Source organism: Ophidiomyces ophidiicola (assembly GCF_022830035.1).
Source record: "Ophidiomyces ophidiicola strain CBS 122913 chromosome Unknown scaffold_17, whole genome shotgun sequence".
NCBI lineage: Eukaryota > Fungi > Ascomycota > Eurotiomycetes > Onygenales > Onygenaceae > Ophidiomyces > Ophidiomyces ophidiicola.
In genome coordinates, this window is record NW_026054657.1 from 84,879 (window position 1) to 107,095 (window position 22,217).

The 22,217-nt window shown below is 46.7% G+C and overlaps 6 protein-coding genes and 1 non-coding gene across 7 annotated transcripts; 5 read left to right on the forward strand and 2 right to left on the reverse strand.

Moving 5' to 3' along the window:
• Positions 1 to 566: 566 nt before the first annotated feature.
• On the forward strand, positions 567 to 2,535 carry DLD1_2 (D-lactate ferricytochrome c oxidoreductase; the record flags this gene model as incomplete). Its single annotated transcript, XM_049253311.1, has 4 exons — positions 567 to 822; positions 877 to 2,151; positions 2,210 to 2,385; positions 2,443 to 2,535. The coding sequence occupies 4 exons, from the start codon at positions 567 to 569 to the stop codon at positions 2,533 to 2,535; spliced, it is 1,800 nt and encodes a 599-aa protein (XP_049107657.1).
• Positions 2,536 to 2,772: 237 nt separating this feature from the next.
• Positions 2,773 to 2,845, reverse strand: LOZ57_004267. Its single transcript has one exon. It is a non-coding gene; the product is annotated as a tRNA-Lys (tRNA).
• A 602-nt stretch (positions 2,846 to 3,447) lies between these two features.
• Positions 3,448 to 5,438, forward strand: LOZ57_004268 (uncharacterized protein; the record flags this gene model as incomplete). Its single annotated transcript, XM_049253312.1, has 3 exons — positions 3,448 to 3,783; positions 3,837 to 5,247; positions 5,341 to 5,438. 3 exons carry the CDS (start codon positions 3,448 to 3,450, stop codon positions 5,436 to 5,438), a joined length of 1,845 nt encoding a protein of 614 aa, XP_049107658.1.
• A 540-nt stretch (positions 5,439 to 5,978) lies between these two features.
• On the reverse strand, positions 5,979 to 8,628 carry LOZ57_004269 (uncharacterized protein; the record flags this gene model as incomplete). Its single annotated transcript, XM_049253313.1, has 7 exons — positions 5,979 to 7,415; positions 7,466 to 7,543; positions 7,592 to 7,663; positions 7,715 to 7,822; positions 7,874 to 7,903; positions 7,944 to 7,986; positions 8,039 to 8,628. The coding sequence occupies 7 exons, from the start codon at positions 8,626 to 8,628 to the stop codon at positions 5,979 to 5,981; spliced, it is 2,358 nt and encodes a 785-aa protein (XP_049107659.1).
• Positions 8,629 to 12,114: 3,486 nt separating this feature from the next.
• On the forward strand, positions 12,115 to 17,400 carry ADE13 (adenylosuccinase ade13; the record flags this gene model as incomplete). Its single annotated transcript, XM_049253314.1, has 13 exons — positions 12,115 to 12,445; positions 12,496 to 14,367; positions 15,517 to 15,659; positions 15,719 to 15,801; positions 15,861 to 15,976; positions 16,033 to 16,059; positions 16,108 to 16,145; positions 16,207 to 16,454; positions 16,514 to 16,633; positions 16,667 to 16,754; positions 16,804 to 16,977; positions 17,028 to 17,303; positions 17,365 to 17,400. The coding sequence occupies 13 exons, from the start codon at positions 12,115 to 12,117 to the stop codon at positions 17,398 to 17,400; spliced, it is 3,552 nt and encodes a 1,183-aa protein (XP_049107660.1).
• A 731-nt stretch (positions 17,401 to 18,131) lies between these two features.
• On the forward strand, positions 18,132 to 19,983 carry LOZ57_004271 (uncharacterized protein; the record flags this gene model as incomplete). The annotated part of the gene is made up of 2 exons (XM_049253315.1): positions 18,132 to 18,180; positions 18,257 to 19,983. The coding sequence occupies 2 exons, from the start codon at positions 18,132 to 18,134 to the stop codon at positions 19,981 to 19,983; spliced, it is 1,776 nt and encodes a 591-aa protein (XP_049107661.1).
• A 497-nt stretch (positions 19,984 to 20,480) lies between these two features.
• Positions 20,481 to 21,653, forward strand: LOZ57_004272 (uncharacterized protein; the record flags this gene model as incomplete). Its single annotated transcript, XM_049253316.1, has 1 exon — positions 20,481 to 21,653. One exon carries the CDS (start codon positions 20,481 to 20,483, stop codon positions 21,651 to 21,653), a length of 1,173 nt encoding a protein of 390 aa, XP_049107662.1.
• Between the last annotated feature and the right edge of the window lie 564 nt (positions 21,654 to 22,217).

Below are 22,217 nucleotides of genomic sequence, written 5' to 3' on the forward strand. Positions count from 1 at the left end.
ACGATCACTTCCTTACCATGGGACGCCCCGATCACACCTGAGCTTTAGACGTCGATTCGAGCCGCGTGATGGGGTTGCGCTTGTCCGTCGGCTGTCAGGAGTTGTAGACTCGTAGGATTGCATTGATGCCTCGTCGCCAAGCATGGATGCTTTGTCCGCGGAAGCACCCGACACAAAGCATGCAGGCAGGTACTGTTGGCGTACATACATAATGGATCACGGTCTTCGATTAGTTAGTTGGACACACCCATACATACACACACACACACACACTCTCTCTCTCTCTCTCTCTCGCTCTCGTGCGAAAAGATGGCATTGTAGGCTGTAGTTAGGTCCTTAGCCGCCCCCCCCGTTTGGTCCGTCGGTAACAAAAAAGGGCGAGCGGAGCGCGGAGACAAGCTCTGGAAATATTCAAAATATCCATCCACCCATCCACCCTGCAAGCTCCACTCCCACTCTGCGTTTAATCTTCCTGAGCAAAACACCAAACACCAAGGACAGCGCCTGAGTTGCATTGACAACTGGTGAACCTTTTGTCCTGGCCAAGTCCGGCCTCTCCGCACGTCATGTTCGGCTCGCGAAGTGCAGCTTCGAAAGCTGCGCGACGCATCTCCACCACCTACGGCTCTATACCTAAGCGTGGAGCTACGCCAAAGAGGCCATTTCAAACGACATGCGCCAGAGCAGAAGAGCGGCCAACATTCAAAGGCCAATTGTACGAGAGCACCCAGCAAAGAATCCAGCGTGAGCGCGCAGACCTCGATCGGTATGCGCGGATGCAAAAAGAATCTCCTGCCTTACGGAACACTGCAATTACGATATGTACGTCTATATTTGTTGGAATTGAGACAGTTAGCTAGACTAATAGTCCTGCAGCCGTTCTTGTAACGGCCCTTGGATGCTACTATCTAGGATCTTTACGACCAGCCGCGCTGCCAGAATCGTCTACTACTCCACTCCACACGGCCCAGAAGCCCGAGCACGACACCTCGCCGGCGAATCTCCAAGCAGCTTGGTCGGATTTTGTTCAGATCGTGGGCAAAGAAAATGTCTCGACGGAAAAGGTTGACTTGGATACCCACTCTGGCTCAGACTGGTCGTCTTACACCGCGAAAGCCAGCGAGAAGCCATTCCTAGTTGTATTCCCCTCAACAACGGAAGAAGTCTCGCGTATAATGAAGATCTGTCACGACAGAAAAATTCCAGTCACGCCATTTTCGGGCGGCACTAGCTTGGAGGGCCACTTTTCTCCCACGCGAGGTGGTGTGTGTATTGACTTCCACCGTATGGGCCAGATATTAGCAATCCATGAGAATGATTTGGACGTGGTAGTACAACCGGCTGTCGGATGGGAAGATTTGAACGAAGAGCTTGCCAAACATGACCTCTTCTTTCCTCCAGACCCTGGCCCAGGAGCGCAAATCGGCGGCATGGTTGGAACTGGTTGTTCTGGAACAAATGCTTATCGGTATGGGACAATGCGCGAATGGGTTTTGTCTTTGACAGTTGTTCTCGCGGATGGTACTGTTATCAAAACAAGGCAGCGCCCTCGAAAGTCCAGCGCCGGATACGATCTGACGAAATTGTTTGTTGGTAGTGAAGGAACACTTGGTCTAGTAACAGAAGCCACCTTGAAACTCACACCAAAGCCTAAGGGCGAAAGCGTTGCAGTTGCATCTTTCCCATCAATTCATAGCGCAGCTGAATGCGTTGCAAGGGTGGTCAGTGAAGGTATCCAAGTTGCGGGTGTTGAAATACTAGACGACGTCCAAATGAAGTGCATTAATGATAGCAAGACAACAAGGCGGTCATGGAAAGAATCGCCCACTATTTTTTTTAAATTTACAGGGACTCCCGCTGGGGTAAAGGAGCAAATTAAAATCGTTCAGAAAATTGCAAAGGATACAAAAGGCCAATCGTTCGAATTTGCCCAAGGGCAAGACGAGATCCACGAGCTATGGAGTGCGAGGAAAGAAGCATTATGGAGCGTCATGGCAATGAGACGAGATCCGAACGACCGTGTCTGGACCACTGATGTTGCGGTGCCAATTAGCAGGCTGCCCGATATCATTGAGCAGACAAAAGAAGATATTACGAAGCACGGATTGCTGGGGGGTATTTGTGGACATGTGGGCGACGGCAACTTTCACAGTATGTTCCTGGCTCTAGTAGCACTTCAATACATCATTACTAACATGTGAGTTACCAGCGATCTTACTTTTCAATGACAGTGAACGTGAGGTAGCTGAAGGAGTTGTCCACCGAATGGTCAAACGGGCAGTTGAAATGGAAGGCACTGTGACTGGTGAACATGGTGTTGGCCTTATCAAGCGTGATTATCTCCCTCATGAGCTTGGTGATTCTACGATCGACGCGATGCGAAAGGTGTGTTCCTTTATAAGTTACCATCGTAGATTCTATCTGCTGACTCTCGTTTTATAGATCAAACAAGCTCTCGATCCATTGTCCCTTCTTAATTGCGATAAAGTTGTAAGAATAGAGCCTCCGAAAGCTGGTGAAGTAAAAGAGTGGTAGTAGCAAATGCATGGGATTATCAGCTGTATTATCTATAAGAGCCCTTTTCTTGTATAGAAAGTTTTAATATCACATGGCTGTAATTGAAAGACAATCTCTTGTTTTTTGAGCCTGTCGTGTGGAATGCCTCGCTGAAACTCATGTACGGGGTAAACGAAAAATATATAAAGAGAGAAACAACAGAAGAAGTTAGTCATACATATGTTGTGTCTACTGTTTGGCCAAAAAAGGAAAGTGCGCCCGAGCAGAGGCTCGAACTCTGGACCCTGAGGTTAAAAGCCTCATGCTCTACCGACTGAGCTACCCGGGCTGCTGTGCTATTATTGTGTGCTAGCCGCTACATAGGCTTTGTAAGCAATGCCCTTTGCTAATAGGGGGTGGCAATTAGTCAGCGAACCAACAACCACTCGTTCAAGCACGCGCGCCTGTTGGGGTAAAGTTGTGGCGTGTTAAAACAGCAAGTGGTGGAGTTTGTATCACCGGCTAGTCCAATGGTGAGTCTGTGTTTCTTGGTGGCTGCCTGGAGGTTAACTAACTAACGCCGCCTTTCTGCCGCTGACAAATTCATGCGTGGCCGTTTTCCGTTGAACCTCACATCCCAAGCCGCTGGGATATCGTGGTTCTTAACATCCCAGCAGTCCAAGTAGAGACCTCGCCGATTCTTACTGGCGGGCCATCTTTGGACCTTTCTATACCTAATGTCACTTTCTTATGAGCCCAATTCTTTGACATGAGTTTATGTGTGCTTGATTGCACAGGAATATCCAAATACCTACTTTTATATTGATCTATAAATGCATGTCTAGAGCAGAAGGGAAGACATCATTCTTGATTCAATATCTTGTACGAATCAGTAGCATGCCGCCTGTGGCGTCTTAGCTGCGCTGTCACAAAGTGATCTATTTCGCCACCATGACTTCAAATCTCCCGTCACCATGGACTCTGGATATCCTATCAACGGATGCTTTCCCTGGTGTACCTCCTCCTTTTTCATACCCAGCATCGGGTGGAGCGTCATTGTTGGGGGTAGTGGACGAACTTGCGCCGCTTGGTGGCTCTGTCTATGGTCTCCAAAATGTCGTTAAGGAAGAAGAACACCAATTGGCCTCCAATCAAGGGAGGAAAAGAGCGCCTCCCAAGAAAAACTCCAAATCTAAGTCGAAACCTGAAGCAAACCCGGAAGTAAATCAAGGATCCAGGAAACGAGGCCGGCCGAGAGTACACACAGGAGACGAAACAGCTGCCGAAGTACGCTTCTTTCCTCTCCCCTTTAGCGATTTCTGTACTCACCTAGGTATCAGCGCCGGCGGACGCAAATACGTCTCGCACAGCGAGCGTATAGACTGCGAAAGGAAGCCGTTATCACAACTCTCAACGATCGAGTGAGACAACTAGAAGCTACCATCGATGAAATGAACAAAAGATTTCTTTCCTTTCACGATATTGCTCTTGAATCTGGCGTTGTTTCCACACATCCGCAACTTGCGCAGCGGTTACGTGAAACTACACAGTCCTTTCTTGACCTCGCATCAGATGTCTCGCGCAGCTCGGATGACGAGTCACAAGAGCAACAAGAAGAAATTCAAGATATTCAATTACCAGTTGAAAATCCCCCAATTCAACAGCCTCCACCTACCCTTCCTATGGATAATTCGTCAACAAACCCTAGCGATGTCCTTGTGACCCCTCATGGAATAAGGACTGCCGTTCAGCAACCGTTCTTGCCTGACTCCGCGCCTGAGCCTCAAAGCACAACAGTAGCTTTTCCTTCCCTAGACGTTAGAGATCCTAATACGTACCTTGATTACAGGTTTCTACAGGAGCAGGAGCTTCAATTTCTGCTATCAAATTCAATGTCTATACCTCATGAGCCAAGCATCTGTCGAAGGTATACGTACAGTTTTCAAGAGTTGTGCTTTTCCCGGCGTCTGCACCGTCGATGTCTTGAAATGGGCTACGCCTCGCTGGTCAATCCGAACTGCAACCCTAATCACTTGAACTATACCTTCCGTTTCACATTCGGCATCGCAACGCGGGAGCGATTGGCCCTGGTCTTTCGTTCTATCCTTGACAGGAAAGCTGGGGAATCTTTAGAAGTTTGGAGCAAACCTTTCTTTTATATTGGAAATGCTGGCATGCACTACCCACGGCAGGACGAATTTGGCAACGTTATATTTCCCCCAAATATGCATCCTCCTGAACGAGCATTTGGGCCCTTCGCGTTTAACAACGTGGAGAAGCCACATCAGTGCAAGAGCGTAGAGGAGCTGGTCGATGCAAATGGATTTGGCGGTGATTGGTTCGACTGCCGTGATGTTGAAGGCTATCTTATTGAAAAAGGGATCGTTATACACAGTCGAGCTACCTTCCTTCGCATACCCCAATCAGCTGTTCCTGGATATACCTCCAGTATCAGTTCTCCATCTACACGTTCATCAGCTGGATCCCTGGATCCACAACCGCTTTACTCGGACGTTCCCGATATAGATCCGCAACCTAACTATTCATTGGCGGCGGCGACTACAAACCCAGCATACTATCCTTTCCAGAATGAAGTCTGCTCCCAGATGATGGATCTTCTGGGCCTGCCACAGGACCCCACGTTCAGATTCGGCGCCATTTCACCCCCGACCACAAATATCTCTTCAGATAGTTACCAGACGCCGGATAAACAGCCCTCCTTAATATTAGACGTCGATAACTTCATCACACGTAAGCCCCCGTTTTTCTTTTCTCTCTTCTTTACTGGGTTGTTGGAACACAGAACAACGTCTTTGTTAAAATTATCTAATTATCCTTATTTAGAACTGGTCACTAGGTGCGTATGCCTTGGCCGTGCACCCGGGATTCGCAAACATGATGTTGATGCAGCGCTCCTGGCATCAGTGAGCAGCCAGTGGTGATGACGATGCCATTTTTACAGGAGCTGCAGCATTCACCATGGGGGACTTATATACGTGAGCTATAATAGAGAAGTGCAGTTGGGTGGCTACTTTATACTTGCGCCACTCTGTACGGAGTATCTTTGTGCCATTATGGTGGGCAACGGAGTATTTGGGCACATATTAAATTTTTGGATGGGGAATAAATGGTCTTCGTTTTTATCTCAGTTTATCACAGCTAGGATCTCGATATTCCGAAATTTGGATCTTCCTACTTTGATGTTTTAATTAGTTATTACCTACTCCTTATATAACTAGATTTATTCTGATGGTCCTAGGCTTTAAATGTTGATACATACACACCTTGCCCATGCTAGATTCTCGTCCTTATTGACCAGTATCTGAAAAAATCATAATAACACATAATTGTACTCAGTTTTCTGGACTGTAATCAGTATTTCTTTCTGCTGTCCCACTGAAGAGGAAGTAAGAACAGTGATAATAAGTATCCCAAAGACTGAGCAACAAAAGAACAGAGAGTACTTCCGTCGATTAAACGGATTAGCACACCCTAGGGTCTGGTGGATTGCTAGCAGAATTTAAATCTCTACATGAAGGGAAAAAGAATGCCCCGACAGAGATGATCACATAGGCAGCAATCAATAAAGCGCCCTCCAAGTAATTTGTTCGCCCATCAAGCATGAGATAGTTGGCGATAAACGCCGAGGCAAATAAAGAAACAGTTTCAAAAAGGCTGAAATAAAGGGACATCTCAGTGCGCAAGCACCAACCAAGCAAGACGATGATTGGTGTGACAAATAGAGCGATTTGGATACTGCTGCCGAGAGCGACACCAATAGCCAGATCCATCTTGTTCTTGCTGGCCATAGCTACTGCTGTAGCATGCTCAGCAGCATTACCAACAATCGGTATAATGATAAGACCTATGAAGGCTTGGCTGATACCTGTATTCTTAACGAGGTAGTCGATGCTGTTCACAAGAAATTCTGCACAGGCCGCCACAAGTCCCGTGGAGATAACCAGGAGAATCACAGATACTATTCGCGAGAGATGTGGATTTTCCTCTAGCTCAGAATCTTCATTGGAAACCTCGTTAGGCGGGTTAATAGGTATAATGTATGGAACAGGCCGAGCAGACAGGTTGGACGAGTGATTTAAGCGGTCAGGTAATGAAGTGGTGCGGCGTAGAACGCGCTGGGTGACATTACGACTTAAAGATGGCCTCTGGTTTAGCTCATTTATAGAGATAGGCCTAGTTTGCAAGGCCGGTAACATCCGTGAGAACAGTCTCCCCTGAGGTTTTGGGCGCAAATTGAATGGCCTTTTTTCGGAAAGTTCAGTAACAGAAGTGGGATCCGTAAACTGAACGTTGGGGTTTGCATTTCCAGTAAGTTGAATCTCTTTATTTCTTTCCAGTAAAGTATTCTTATTCCGTTTGGATTTTCGCGGAGTTTTCAAGCATTTCTTGTGTTTTTGATTCCGTGTACCAGACCCCTCAGGCGCCCCATTAGTTTCAAAATCACGAGTAGCCACGCCTGGATATCGCTCAAAAGATGGTCTAAGTTCATGCTCGGCGTCATCGCTGCTGCATGGTATGGCGGCGGTATAGTCAGTTGATACAAGTGAGGCGCCTTGCGCTAATCGTGAACCCACGTTTGAAGTAGACGACCGAGAACGAACTAAGGAGAGCCCCAGCGATGGTGATTGGGGCACTTTAGAGCATGTGCTTGACTTACGTCGCCTTCTCTTTTTAATAGCTTTCCTAATTCGTTTCACAGTGTTATGAGATCCAGAAGAGCCATCTGTATCGCTTCCACTTGTAGAGCTGGACTCAGAGGAGCCACTGGAATTCAACATCTCTGCCAAAACGCCAGGATGTGACTCCTCGTCAATTTTGTGTTGTGGAGTGCTCTCATAAATGTATGCATGAGACTTCAACTGGAATAGTAGGTAAAGTACGTAGACAAGAAGTAATATCTAGTTAGAGTTAAAAGAAAATAAGAAAAGATAGGTATAGATTCGCTTACGACACTCGTGCCCCTGCTTACTTGAAGAACGGCTTTATCAGCGGCTGCCAAGTCACTAAATGAAGCGTGAAATGCAGTCTAAAAAGCTGTTAATACAAATTATAAAATATCCTCTGGGAAGCATACTGGAAGTAGAAGACTCATCACACTCAGACTGAGAAGGCAAGCGCTCATCTGAGTGATGGCGGGGTTGTACAGCTATAATCATGGTAAGCTTGACGGAATAAATTAAGGATGCTTCCAGCCCACTTGTTCCCGAAATCTTAAGCCCCCGAACAAGAAACACATTCCAAGGATCAATAACAAATTTGCTAGGATAGACCCAAGGAGAGAGGCTTGGACGATGCGCACTTCTTTCTATACACCGGTCAAACAACAATATAGCAAGTAAATAGTAGGAATTTATACAGCTACTAATGCAAGTCTGCCAGTCGAAATCTAGTATTAGCATGGTCTCCTAAAAGGGCTGTGAGTCGACCCATGGGTTAATACTCGCACAAAAGAATAACTCGACATACATGCTAGGAATAACGTCAGTAGGTGAGGTTCACAGTTTAAATGGAGAAGTCATACAAGATAATTAACTCCACAGCATTACCGAAAGTGACGTTAAGCAGTGCCCCAACTTTGTCACCCATTTTTCTTGCAACATTTTCGGTTGCAAATCCAAGTAAATAGGCCAATGGAATGATTCCCACGGCGTTGATCGTAAATACGACAACAGGGTTGATCGAACTGTTTGCCTTTTGCCTTCGATGGAGAACGCCAAGAGCAATGCCCACTGGTACAAAAACGAGCAAGACATTGATCCAACTTGAGGTAAGTATAATTTTCAGAGGGCTCCATATTCGTTGCATAATAGGTAGCTGCCGTGTACTTGTTACGGGGGCAGTCCCCTTATTTTCCCGCGTGATATTATCTCTTGGCTGTACTGGTGGAGGGAGGTCAGAGGTGGAGGCATCAAGACATTCCTCTCGGTCAGGGGGCGCCTTGGCTGTATCCGCCCTTGAATGCCGGTAATAGCCACCCGACGCATTATTGAAGGAGTGAGGCTCTATCGTGGGGAGGGTAGGGTCTTGCGAACCCCGGAAGTTTTCTGATCTCGTATGCAGCCAGGAACCAAACTGACTTTGAGGCGGCGGGCTGCCAATAGATTCGTTCATCAGGGTGTTGAAGGTAGAGATGTGACTGTAGAATGCTGTGTCTTGCTAAGAAGACAGAGCAGAAAGACGATCAGGGTCGAATTTATGATTCTTGTTAATCGAAAACGTCACTCAAACTGGAGGCCCCACTCCTTGTCTAGTTAGTGCGGAAGGTTCCACTCGCGCGCGGCCAATGATGTCACCAGTAACACGACATGTTCAGTAGTATTATAGCCTTTTACCGTATTAAGTATCTATACTTTGCATAGCCCAGTACTCTTATTATGCCCCTCATATTGACAAGAGTAAAAGAAGCATTGATAGGGCTGATCAGCCAAATTCTTTTTAAATTGACTTTAAGACCAAGGCTTTGAACACTAAGGCAATATGGTTGAGCTTGCCAGATCATAAGCGTTTTTTTATGGGTGGAAGAACGCTCGAGAGATCCATGCTCAATTGATTGATTTTCAAAAGGAGATCAAGGTCAAAGGAGGCAACAGCCATAGATATAATATAACTATCACATAACTAGTACCTAGTTAGTATAAATATTAAAATGATTGTCTAGAAGCAGTATTATACAATCAGCACATTACAACACGCTTACTTCGTACACGCATGTCATATATGCCGAGCAACTACAAAGTAAAATATCGCTACAAATCTTTGTAGGAAAACAAGATAGAAACAGGCTGTTTTCCTTTTTGTCGGCATGTACCTGGCGCCCCTGTATCACCAAGGTAATCAAAACTTAAGACTGGCCGGCTGTCTAGCCCCTCGAAGTAGGACAAGAGGCTTGCCAGCTAACTAGGTAATACGCTACAAATTGTCAAACATGTGTAACTAAATGGTGACACCAATATATCGTTTGACCCGAGTACGACCTATACGTAGTGACGAGGACAGAAATAAAAGTCTCGATGGGTAGGACGTGAGAGAATTTAGCTACTCCGCCAAAATGACGGCCTACGGGCGTATAGGATAATGATATCTAGCACACCAGAGTACAAAACAGACTATCATCAAGTCCAAAGGGCAAATCAGGAGCATCGTTGTAAAGAGAGGCGTTATATTGCTGACAGGTGCTGTATGTCGCACAGCCTTTCGAACCTGCGGTCTTACGTTAATTCATGCAAAGTTTCACCCAGTATCCAGCTTTGAGGACAGTTCAATTACACCACGTGTTCTTATTGTAGAAACGATGAATGATAACTTCAAGCGGTCGCGTTTAGCTCGACTGGAAGACCGGGCCAGACAGCTAGAGATTTGGGTAGGACAACCATCCTACTAAAATTAGAACCCTATGACACAAGGTCCTAATGAGAGCCCCCTTTTCAGCAAACTTTCAACCACATGGCAATAAGGTATGGCGACGGTGCACTGTGCGTTTGATCATACAGATAAAAACTTTAAGTTCTTCTATAATTCTCTCTTTAATATGATAGTAAGTCATAAATCCTGGTTGACTTGTGTTGCTTGAAGCTTGCGATGATAAGTTAATTGATGTTAAATTGAATGCAATTCCGGGCTCATAGGTAGATAAATCAGGTATAAGGTTCCCATAGATCAGCCCCCAGAACTATCACAATACTTCCCCTATGAGGGGACGGAACCTGAATTGTACGAGATCGCCATAACTGTAGGGTCCAGCTCAGTTTCTTCCATGTTGATGCTGTATTTACAGGCTTAACTACTCGGAGCCGAGTCCAGGTTTGAATTTTGGGATGTTGAGAGTAGCTTTCATGCCATATTATCTTCGAAGCCTGAGCTATCTTCAAATATTATAACAGTTGCCATAGCGTCCTTGTACAATGCCGTACTCTTTGAAACCTGGCAAAGCCTTCACGGCGCGCTTAAATGTCCGATACGGATACGTAGAGCTATATCCATTTGAGGTCCACCCGAAGGACTTCGTTTGAAATAAAATATCGCGAGCCGCTCCGTATCAAGTTTCGATGAAGGGTGCGATGCCAGAAAGAGCTCTTCGCCCAAATAATGCAGGCAAGTTTCGTGCTTATTTTGAAGCCGACCGAGCAATTTCAACCAGGCACTAGCAAGGAAAACTAACCAATCAACGTAGTAGTCGCAGCTTATAGGTAAGTACGGAGTATTTAGAACACTACGCAGCAGCGCCCGACAAAACAATGTTCATAGTCTGTGGAAGGATTGGAATGTGCGCCCTACGGAGTAGTAGTAAAATATAAAAGCGAAGGTCAGATCGATTTAGCAAGCAAAGCTGACTGGTAAGCCAACATAGCTACCTCTGGTGCGGCTAGCTTCATGGTGCAGGATCCCTCGGCCTTCCGCGCGAAAGAAGATTCGACAGAAGACGTATCTCTTATTCAAGCTCTGAACTACCCAATGGACAACCGTTCGGCCTATAACTAGCAATGCCGAGCCGGATTATATAATTTGTATCCCCAACCCCCCCAAATACCTGCCAGAAACCAAAACCGGTTAGCAGACTACCTGTTTTAGTTTAGTGTTCACGTGGAGTCCGTTTAACCAGATGAGCTATAAAAAAAAATGCCTTGGATTTAAGATTTCTCAGCCATCCACAGGTCACAGACCCGCTTGAGTACATCACACTCGGGCTTATTATAGGCCGACCTGTCCGTCGCACCAGATCCGAGTGGAGAATTTGGACTCGGCGATGCGCTCGGATGGGGCAAGTCGACCGGTTTGCAGCAAACCTCGCCAGTCAATTTCGCTTAGTCAGCGAGCCTGACTTGGCGGTTTTGGTGGTGTGGCAAAACAAGGTTGCCCGTTGTCCATAACGCCTTTTGCGCTCCTCTCTGCTCCCCCCCCGAAAATCTTCGTTTTAACCTGCATTTCAACGCTCCAGCTCACAGAATGCATTGTGTTTCTTCCTTCCTCATGTCACATCTAATTTCCCTGTGTTTGTGATGCGCGGCGCCAATCTACCGGTGATCATTTGGCAACACGGGCGACCAATCTTTACGTGAAGACATCTGGGTATACAGCGTACCCTTCCAGCCACCCCGTCATTTCTTATCCCCCCATAGGGATCCTCCATCAACATCGCTCATCTCTAAGTGAACTTTGCCTTTCCCCCGGCCCGTCCCAGGTTTTGCCACATATTGTTCCCTTAGTTGTCAATTTAAGTTACCGTTGAAGGTGTCAACCGTTCCCCAAGATGTGGCTCATGAACTATACGATACAACCCCAATAATCTCTTTGCTGACAGGGAACTTTGTCATCTCTTTATGGCTCTACACATAACTACTACATTGTTGATGGTCCTTTTCGTTACCATTCTAGTCTCACTCGCTTGTGCAATTTCGCCATTTTGATTCGTTTACCGACATCCTCATAGCCGCCGGGCCCCACTTTTATATCTCAATCATTTTGCCAGGACGTTGATTTCTATACCACTCACCCATTCTTTCATTTGTGTTATAGCCCAGTGTGGGCTTACTTTGATCTGTTTCCATCTGTTCCTGCTTATATTACCGTCAACTACTGCTATCAGTAGTCACCTACGAAATGCCTTCTATGCCCGATCCCGATTATCGGGGTAAACCCTACAGCATGCCTCCTCTGCACAACATGGAGTCGGCATCAGATCTGGCCGAGAGTGTATATGACACTGCTAGTTCTACCAATAGTAGACTTGACCTTCGCGCCGATCTTGTTTTGAAGGTAGTATTCTTCCCCGTGAATGTTGTTCAACCCCTAACAGCTCCACAGCCACCTCGAGACCATCTAGAGGTAGTTCATAATCCACAATCTGGCCCCGGCCGGTCAATGTCTTTTCGATCAATGTCCAGGACGCCGAGTTCAAAGTATAGAGACGCCGAACTTATCTGCCAAAAAGGTACCTTGGAAAAGCACTTCAACAGAATCACTAAGCTAATATTGTTGAAGTTCCCACTGCAGAATATGGTGCTACTATTGACCAGGTCCTCGCTTCCAATGGCACGGAACAAATACGGGAAAGCAACGCGACCGCAAACGCCAAGGATGATGACCATCGCTCAATCAGTTCGGAAATTTGCGTCTCGCCCTCATGGTCTCGAGCCGCGATGAAGAAGCGTGAAAAGCGGGAACAGAAAAGAAAATCAGATATGGAACAAAGGGAGCTCAAGCAGAAATTGAAGCAGGTGGCCAAACAAAAACCCACATCTGACTCACGAGAACCTCGAAGACTACAAAAGCGTGCTCCTCCAGCTTCAAGTAGAGCATCTAGTGCCCATAGCACGTTCCAACGGTTATCCACAGCGTCGTCTCTCATATCTTCATGGTCTAGAAGAACATCGAGGGCAAACTCTGTTAACGAAGAGAATGAAGAGGAAACCACCCAAAAGAAACGCCGTAGGTTCTCTTTTGGTGGCGAGAGGAAGTTAAAATTACCCAATGTCTGGCCTCGAAAGTCTTCAAAACCCCCAAAATCTTCCACGGAACTGCCTCGCAATGCCCACTCCGAACCATTTCTTGACTCGCCCAGTCGGTCCCTCCATACTGTCAAAAAGCATTTTGATTTACGAGCGAGCGCAAATGCCTTTGGTATTACGGATGATAGCGCTCAGCAGAGCCAATTGCCGCAAAATAATGATCGGACCTTACAGAGAGACAGCATCGAAAGAACAACTCCGACCCGAGCTACCGCCATCCCAGAGGTACGATTCCCGTTGTATAATCCTGATGAAGGGAGATCGCAGAGAAATCTTCTTCGTGATGACGATCAAGACCGCTCGTCCTTAGGCTCTCGGGCCGTCACCGGAGCGAACCCTAAACGCCCTATGAACGAGCCTGGTAGGGCCATTGGGAAGTCGGCCCGAAAAAAAGATACCAGCGACTCTGAATTGGCCCAGCCAACAATGCTAAGCACCGGGCCAGCAAACGCACGCCCCACCCAGCATTTTTCACCCGGGCATACCTTAAGTAGTAGTAAAACGCCACCAACGACTTCAAAGTCGCGCCCCAAAGAAACGGCAGTCCTCGGCACTCCATCAAAGACTCAACCAAACGGTGATTCTCCCAAAGTAATGGCATCAAACGACCTCGGGAATGGCCTTGACAACATCGCCTTCGCAGCAGACACCCAGCCTCATGATAGCACGCATTATGATGTGGGTATCGCCTCTCCTAGCGTATCTAAGCCTCAGGCTATGCGAGCGTCGTCCAGCTCTTCCAAAGATACTGATTTCCACTCATCTCCCCTCTCTGGTCCCCCAATTCTTATGAAAAGGGATGAAAATTCTCGAATAGTTTCCGCAGAAAGTGGAAATGTGCAGCACGCAAAGGAGCCTATCCGGCGGGCGCGTCGCAATTCGTTCCAGCAGTATCTTGATGCCAAGGGACTCTCTGTTCCCCGTCTTCTGGGTCAAAAGAAAAAAGAAAGTAACAATGACACCGATCCGGTGGTTATGAAGGAGAGCGTTATTTCCAACGCACAACAACGATCGGCTCCTGTGCCATCAACATCTGATGCTGCAGCCGCGTTGAGTACTCAAACGAGCAGAAGTAATACCTCTGACAAAACCAGCAGCCCCAATACCTTACCGTCGTCAGCATCTTCGGAACTCGCTAATTCTCCGCCACCAAAAAGAAATTCTAGCGAACTTTTGCAAAAGTTACGAGCCAGTAGTGGCCCTAGGGAAAAACTGCGCAAACGAGCAACTGTAGAAGCTGACTCTAAGCTGGACAAACATATTCCACAGTTAACAACACCAATACCATCTCCAGATATTCAGTCGATTCGCCTATCGGCTAATACAGGGAAGAAGTTAGCAAATGGTACGTCAAAGGAGCCCTCAGCTGCTAGCCCAAGCCCGAGCTACTTTCAAAAGCGTTCGGCGTCGGATTACATCTCCACCACTCCCAGTTCTTTGAATTATCATCAAGAAATAGGCACAACAGCCAATGGGTCTAGTTTGAATCGTACAGTGGGGCAGCAAATAGCAAAAATGTTTGTGATATGTTGTCAATGCAAACATTGGCACGACATGACCACTCAGGCATATTCGAAATTGGCTTTTCCCAGTCAGATACGATTGGTGTCCGATTCAGCGCAAAGATCTACAGATACTCTCACGCCTCCTGACTTCCATGGGTCCTTTATTGGAAGCGACGGCTCATCTCGAACAAGCCTTGGAGTAAAAGAAGGAAAGGCGCCGATAAAGCCTGTCCGTCCCGGTCTGAGTCCGAGGCCAGCATCCTTGAATCATTCCACTATATGTTGTTGGTGCTGCCATCCAATGGAAAAAAGCTGCTGTGCTGGCTGGACAACCATCGTCACCATGCGTGAGCGCCATCATTGAATGCTGTACCCAAACTGCGTTATTGTTTCGGTAGACGGCATTCTTGGAGTTCCAATTTTTGTCTCATTGGAGTTAATGATCCGTTATGTAATGCTCATTTAACGCTCGATTTTATGATTACCATATGACGGTTAAAAAAGAGCGGTTTTTTTTGGCCCATTGACCCTACTTTTATGTGCAAACGAGGTATGAAAGCATTCCATATGGAAATTATTGGATTTAAATGTGGGTTAGAATGAATGAACATTGCGAATTCTGGCATTGGAAGAGTTGTGTAGTCTGATACGGAGTAACCCAAAGAGGCATTTTAGGGTTTAGTGCCCCAGGCCCTCTTGGACTGCTGATGTAATCAGTGGAGGGGTAGTTTTTAGCTCACTAGCAATCAGCCCACTATAGAGGTACCTATCCGTGCTAAAGATTCTTTCGCCCCTCCAACACACGATCTCAAGCTCAATTCCTAAAAAAAGGGAAAAGAAAAAAGATACATATTTGAGGAACATGTCTTCAGAATTTGATGTGTACCAGTCACCGCTCAATACGCGCTATTGTAGCAATGAAGTGAAGCACCTTTTTTCAGCCAGAAAACGATTCTCCACATGGCGAAAGCTATGGACATGGTTGGCAGAAGCAGAGCAGCAGTTGGGCATTAGTATCAGTGATGAGGCCCTGGAGCAAATGCGGACTCACCAGACTGTAACGGACCAGGAACTCGCAGATGCTGCTGTGGAAGAAAAGAAGAGGCGTCATGACGTGATGGCCCATGTTCATGTATGGTCCAATTGAATGGGACTACCGATACGCGACATTTTATAATGACACCGTATTAGGTCTATGGGCAAACCTGCCCGGCTGCTGCTCCAATTATTCATCTCGGCGCAACATCTTGCTATGTCACGGATAACGCAGATTTGTGAGAATCATCCCATTGGGCTTCGGCATTCCATGCCTCAATTGCTAAACCCCGCTTAGGATTATTCTGACTGAGGGGCTGGAAATTCTCTCAAGCAAACTAGCTACAGTTATTGCTAGACTGTCACAGTTCGCGAAGCAGTATAAAGACTTGCCGTGCTTGGCTTATACCCATGGTATGCTGCCTTCGTCCGCTTGCTCTAGGTAAAATATAAATATCTGATATCTATAGGACAACCGGCGCAACTTACTACAGTTGGTATGTGTATAGGTTTGGGCTCACTATAGGATACTAAAATCTTGATAGGAAAAAGAACGTGTCTCTTTATTACAGATTTGTTGATGGTATATAATCAATTTACCACCCAAGTTATGCTTAGATGCTTAAAGCTAATTTCCATTTAAGGACCTCCAAAATTTCGAACACGCAAAGAAATCACTTCTGTCGTGGTTTCGAGGCTGCAAAGGCACAACTGGAACACAGGCCTCATTCTTGCAAATCTTCCATGGAGACCATGAGCTTGTTGAGCGCTTGGATAAACTAGTCACGGAAAAAGCGGGCTTCAATAAAGCATTCACTATCACCTCCCAAACCTATACTAGGAAGGTTGATACCAATATTATCAACTATCTTGGGGAATTTGGTGCTACTTGGTATTCTTTCTAAATAAAGTCTAATTCAATGGTCCAGAGGGGTTAATATTTTTTTTCAGTGAGCGTATCGGTGGCGATATTCGTCGTTTAGCAGCTATGAAAGAAATGGAAGAGCCATTTGAAAAGGATCAGATTGGATCATCCGCTATGGCTTACAAGAGGCAAGTTGGGATGAAACAGTTTACATTCCACCCCTTACTGATTTGAAACAGAAACCCGATGCGTTCTGAAAGGCTCTGCTCTCTTGGGCGCCATTTACAGTGTTTGACACAAAATGGCCTTACCAACTATGCTGCCCAGGTAAATATCCTGAAATAAGTAATATTTGTCATCAACTCATGGAATATAGTGGTTTGAACGCAGCTTAGATGATTCCGCAAATCGTCGTATCACCCTCCCTGAAGCATTCCTTACTGCAGATGCCTGTTTGATTCTATTGGACAACATTTCCAATGGCCTAGTTGTGTATGAAAAGGTTATTGCTTCGCGTATTGCGGCCGAACTTCCCTTTATGGCAACCGAGGTAACACAAGACCTACCATTCTAAGTTTAAGATGTTAACATAACCACTAGAATATCATTATGGCATTGGCGCGTCATGGCATCAGTCGCCAGGAGAGTCATGAAGAGATCAGAGTGCTTTCTCACCAGGCAGCAGCAGTAGTGAAGAATGAAGGCGGGCAGAATGATTTGATCGATCGAATCAAGCGTACTCCATTCTTCAACCCTATTCTCGGGGAACTAAGTGAGCTCTTAGATCCAAGCAGTTTTATCGGAAGAGCTCCGCAGCAAGTTGAAAAATTTATCTCTGAGGAAGTTGATGTCGCCCTGCAGCCATATAAAGTTGATGTAAGACATTCTTTTTTATATGTTTTCTTCCTGATGAGCTGCTAACTCTTCTTTCTTTTAGCTACTAAACACTGCTGCGGCAGAACTTAAGGTCTAAAAAACTAAAAATTACTCGATACTTCTCATCTTACCTTTTGTGTATATACACATCTCCAGAACATTTTGAATATGCCCTCGATACCATTTTGCTAGTATGGAAGGTGTGTGGTATCGATTTTAGAAGGGAGGGGCCGCTGTGTGCTGCATCTTTTCAAAGTTAAACCTGTAGTTATATTGCCTTCTGTACTCCGTATGGCGGCTTGCACATATATATCCCTTATACCATTTTTCGTATTTTCTATACTAAACCTCCAGTGTTTCTCAAGAAGAGCTTCATATCCGGGCACTCCACCTGCTAATTTCCCCTTGTTCTGCACGCCGAACCAATCTAAAGTAAGCAGGTATGCGTCGCCGAAGGGAGAAAATATATGCCGTGAGGCACAGGATCGACGGTTGAATCGTATCCCCATGATCGCACAGAAGGTGCACAAGGAGTCTGATCAGCCGTCGTGTATCGGAGTAACAGTCCACGCTAGAATTGCTGAACAAGGTTTCAAATTGTACGGAATTTGTGTTGCATGTCTTGAGTAACCAGATAACTAATCATGCATGTATCTGGAATCAATGTCATGGTACGGAGAAATTGCGGAAATAAGTTGAAATTGATAAAATCTCCCGGCGCTGCGATCTCCTTATCACTCCCCCATTCAGGTCGGATAATTTTACACCTATATTTAATGTACAGTATTTCTGAATTAGAATCAAACCGGAAGTATCCATACTATAGCAATGGAAGACGAAACATATGAAAAGGTGGATTTAATCATTGTCGGCGCTGGTATGTTCATATTCTCGTAAAATCTTTCTAACATCATTGCTTTTGCTTATAATAGCTAATGAGTAGAACAAAACAGGTCCTAGCGGTCTAGTTTGCGCTCGGACATACCTTACTATTAACCCATCAGCAAATGTTGTGATCCTCGAGAGTGCAGCGACAATTGGGGGAGTATGGGCAAAGGAGCGAATTTACCCAGGGCTGCACTTAAACAACTTGCTAGGAACGTACGAGTATAGTGATTTTCCAATGAGCGAGAAGAAATTCGGGGTTACGCGCGGCAAACATATTCCAGGAGAGGCAGCACATGAGTATCTCAAAGCGTACGCACAAGAATTTGGATTTTACTCTAAGATTCGGTTTGAATCAAAGGTTGAATCGGTGGAGAAAATTGACAGCAATGACCAGGAACGCTGGACAGTAGCCTATTGCAAAACAAACAGTGCTTCTGGTAATGTCGTGCGGTATATACTTACCAAAAAACTAGTATTGTCCACAGGAACATGTGAGGAGCCGGTGTTGCCAGTACTCAAAGACTCAGAGACCTTTGACGCACCTCTATTTCACTCTAGGGACATGGCTAAGGAGCAACATGCCATCCGAGAGGCAAAAAATGTGGCTGTGTTAGGCGGTTCTAAGTCTGGATATGATGCTGCATATCTAGCAGCATCGAATGGTGCTCAGGTTGATTGGATTATAAGCAACTCCGGTCGAGGAGGCATTTGGATATCGCCTCCCTATGTGACGCCGTTTAAGAAGTGGTTGGAAAAATTTGTCACCACCAGAATTTTCACTTGGTTCAGCCCATGTTCATGGGGCGATGCGGATGGTTTTGGTCGTATCAGGGAGCTTCTTCACAGGACCAGTATAGGAAGATGGGTTGTTGATAAATTTTGGAGGTTTATGGGGGACGATGTCATAAAGATCAATCGCTATGATGACCATCCAGAGACCAAAAAGCTAAAACCTTGGACGGAAACATTCTGGATATCAACCAGTTTCAGCATTCTCAATTATCCAACCGACTTCTATGACTTAGTCCGTAACGGCCAAATCAGAGTCCATGTCGGGGATGTTGAAAAGCTATCGCCTAAAACCATCCATCTGAAAGGTGGAGAGGTCATCAAGACCGACCTGCTGATCAGCTGCACTGGCTGGAAAGGATTTCCGGACATTCAATTCCTTCCGGAGGGAATAGAGAAGAAGCTGGGCATTCCATTCAAAAGCACGAAGCCTGAAAAATTGACATTATTGGCGAATATAGAGACTTTTTCACATTTTCCAAGACTCAAAGAGCAGCCGACAGTGAAGAATCCTTATAACGGTGTCTTCGAAGATCGTTCCAAAAATAATAACTATGAGCGTTTCAAGCTGTATCGACTGATGGTACCGCCTGCATTCATTCACGATCGCAGCATTGGCTTCGTGGGGATGCTCACAACTTTCTCCACACTGCTATCATCTCAGGTCCAAGCTCTCTGGATGACAGCGTATTTGGATGGCAAGTTGGATCTCGAGACGTCTCCGGGAATGACTGAGAAAGAGTTTCTCTGGGATGCTACGCTGCATAATCAATTTTTAAAATGGAGATATCCATTTGCCAGCCCAGTGCATCCGGATTTTGTTTTCGACACGGTGCCATATTTAGACTGGATATTACACGACCTAAAGCTGAAAAGCCATAGGAAAAGAGGTATTCTGGCGGAGATTTTTCAGCCATACGGCCCAGAAGACTACCGAGGGCTCATTGAAGAATGGAAAACCCTTCATAAAAAGGAAACAGCGCAATCAGAAGCTTGGCCGTAGGCTCTCTTGGGCCCACTGTCGGGTATCAGTCTTGATGCATTCCTCAGAAAAATTTAGAATAAATAATCAGTTGGACCAATTTGCGGTTTGTAGAACGTAGCTATTGTAGAAGAGTCTTCCTGCAATAAATCGTGGCTGGTGACAAGGCAGTCCTTGGCATCTGAAGGGAGATGCAAACGAAGCAAACTCAGAACTCAGCCTCAATATCCGGATCTCGCTCAAACGAATCTTGGAAACACGGTTGATTTGGTTTGAAGCCGTTAACTACGTCAACGTTGTGCCTTGGGGCCATTTGAACGGTAGAGATCTCGGCGCCCAAAAAAATGCTCATGAAGCTGCCATCAGTCTTCAACACATCCTCATAACTCTCACTCACAACAAACAGAATCAAGAAAGGTTGAACACGGGAGTTTTAAATGGGTTTCATGGCTCTTTTTCGTTGTTGCGGAGGTGGTGAGACTAACCAAAGCAGTCTGCCCCCAAATCGTCCTATCGAGATGGGTGACTCCCAACCTCAAAAGAGAAAAGATAACGTACCGACATCCTCTCGGCAAACGCAAGCCGTGGATCCATCGAATCTAAGTGCCGCCGCCGAAAAGCAGCAGGTCTTTGGGCAAGATAGCTCTGGACCAGGATACAACGGCGGACAGAGCAGCAGCAGCAGCGGAATGGCTGGAAGAAGCTATGCTCCTCCACCTGGACCCCCGCCGGATTATAGGCAGACGTATTATCCTCCGCCCGCGGCGCCACCGCCCTCTCTTGCGGTGTCCCCCGAAGTCCCTGGGCTGTACCAGCCTCCAGTCCATAACTGGCAAGCGATTCCAGACACTGCAGACCTTCCGCCTCCTCCCGCACACGCCTACCTGTATTCCAACACGGGAAACGCACTCGAGGCCGATGCGGACCGGGCGCACGATTTCTGCGACAATACACCACTTACGCGGCCAACCAAGCCTCTGCCAGCAGTCTACCAGGCTGCGCAGAAGGCGTATTTTCAGCCCGTCAGACCGCGGGAATATGTTGGGGCGCTGTCATCTTCTGGGAGCGGTGAGTGGAAAGGACATACTGTTAGTGGCAATGGGGACTGCATTGTCTGGACGGACAAGCCCGTATATTTTGCAGAGGAAGATTCACCGCTCGTCACTGAGCGGCAAAAGACAATCTATTTCGAAGTGCAGCTGGTGAGTCTCTCGGGAGGCACGCCAGATCAAACGCCCGGGTTCTCGATTGGCTACGTCGCCCAGCCGTATCCCACTTGGCGGTCTCCAGGCTGGGAGAGGGGAAGCTTGGGTGTGTTCTCCGACGACGGTTGCAGATTCATCAACGACTCCTTTGGCGGGAAAGAATTTACCACCGAGTTCCTCGTCGGCGAGACGGTCGGGCTCGGGATGACCTTCCATCGCGTGGACGAAAAGCCATTCAAAACCGCGCCTCGGCCCCCAAACGCGGACGGCACCACGTCGTCATTTGCTGTTGAGGCCTTTTTGACGCGTAACGGACAGGTGGCTGGAAAGTGGGATCTTCACGAAGAAACTGATGGCGAGCAAGGGAGTCTTGAAGGCCTGGAAGGAGATTTCGATCTGCATGGCGCCATAGGCTTCTTTGGCGGTGTTGAATTCAAGGCCTGCTTTGATCCGGCCGGTTGGAAATGGTCTCCTCCAGCTGCGTAGGTCATCTTCATTCTGAATGATCTGTCCTTACAAGCATTTGTGTGGTTTTTTTGCATGTGGTATAGTTAGGCGTAATCAGAATCAGCTACCTGGTTAAATCAGGAATATCTTGCATTGCAGACACATGTCTCACACAGTAGGCATGCATCCCGGGCAGCTAGTATGTATCAACCTCATACATCGCGATGTGCGATGTATGTATTGTATGTATGTGCATACGAGCGTGCGATGCTCGCGGAGGACGAGGCGCGAAGCGAGCAGAACCATGAGCCTTTTTTGAGTCTGCCTCGCCAGGAGGAAGAAAGAAAGTCGGGTGTCGGCGCCCATATTGATATCAGAATCCGCTCACCGACATTCGCACGCGGAGCGAAACGGCACTGCTTTCGGATCCCGGCACGGTCTCGCATCTCGGGCGAATTGCGAAATTTTTCTTTTTTTTTTTTTTTCCACAGCGGCAGCGTACGTCGAGCGGCTGGTCTCGATCGCCAGTCGAGGCCGGTCTAGTTAGTTAATTAAGTGCCGACTCACAGCGGGACAAACGGCGGCGGTCGTGGTTCTCGCATT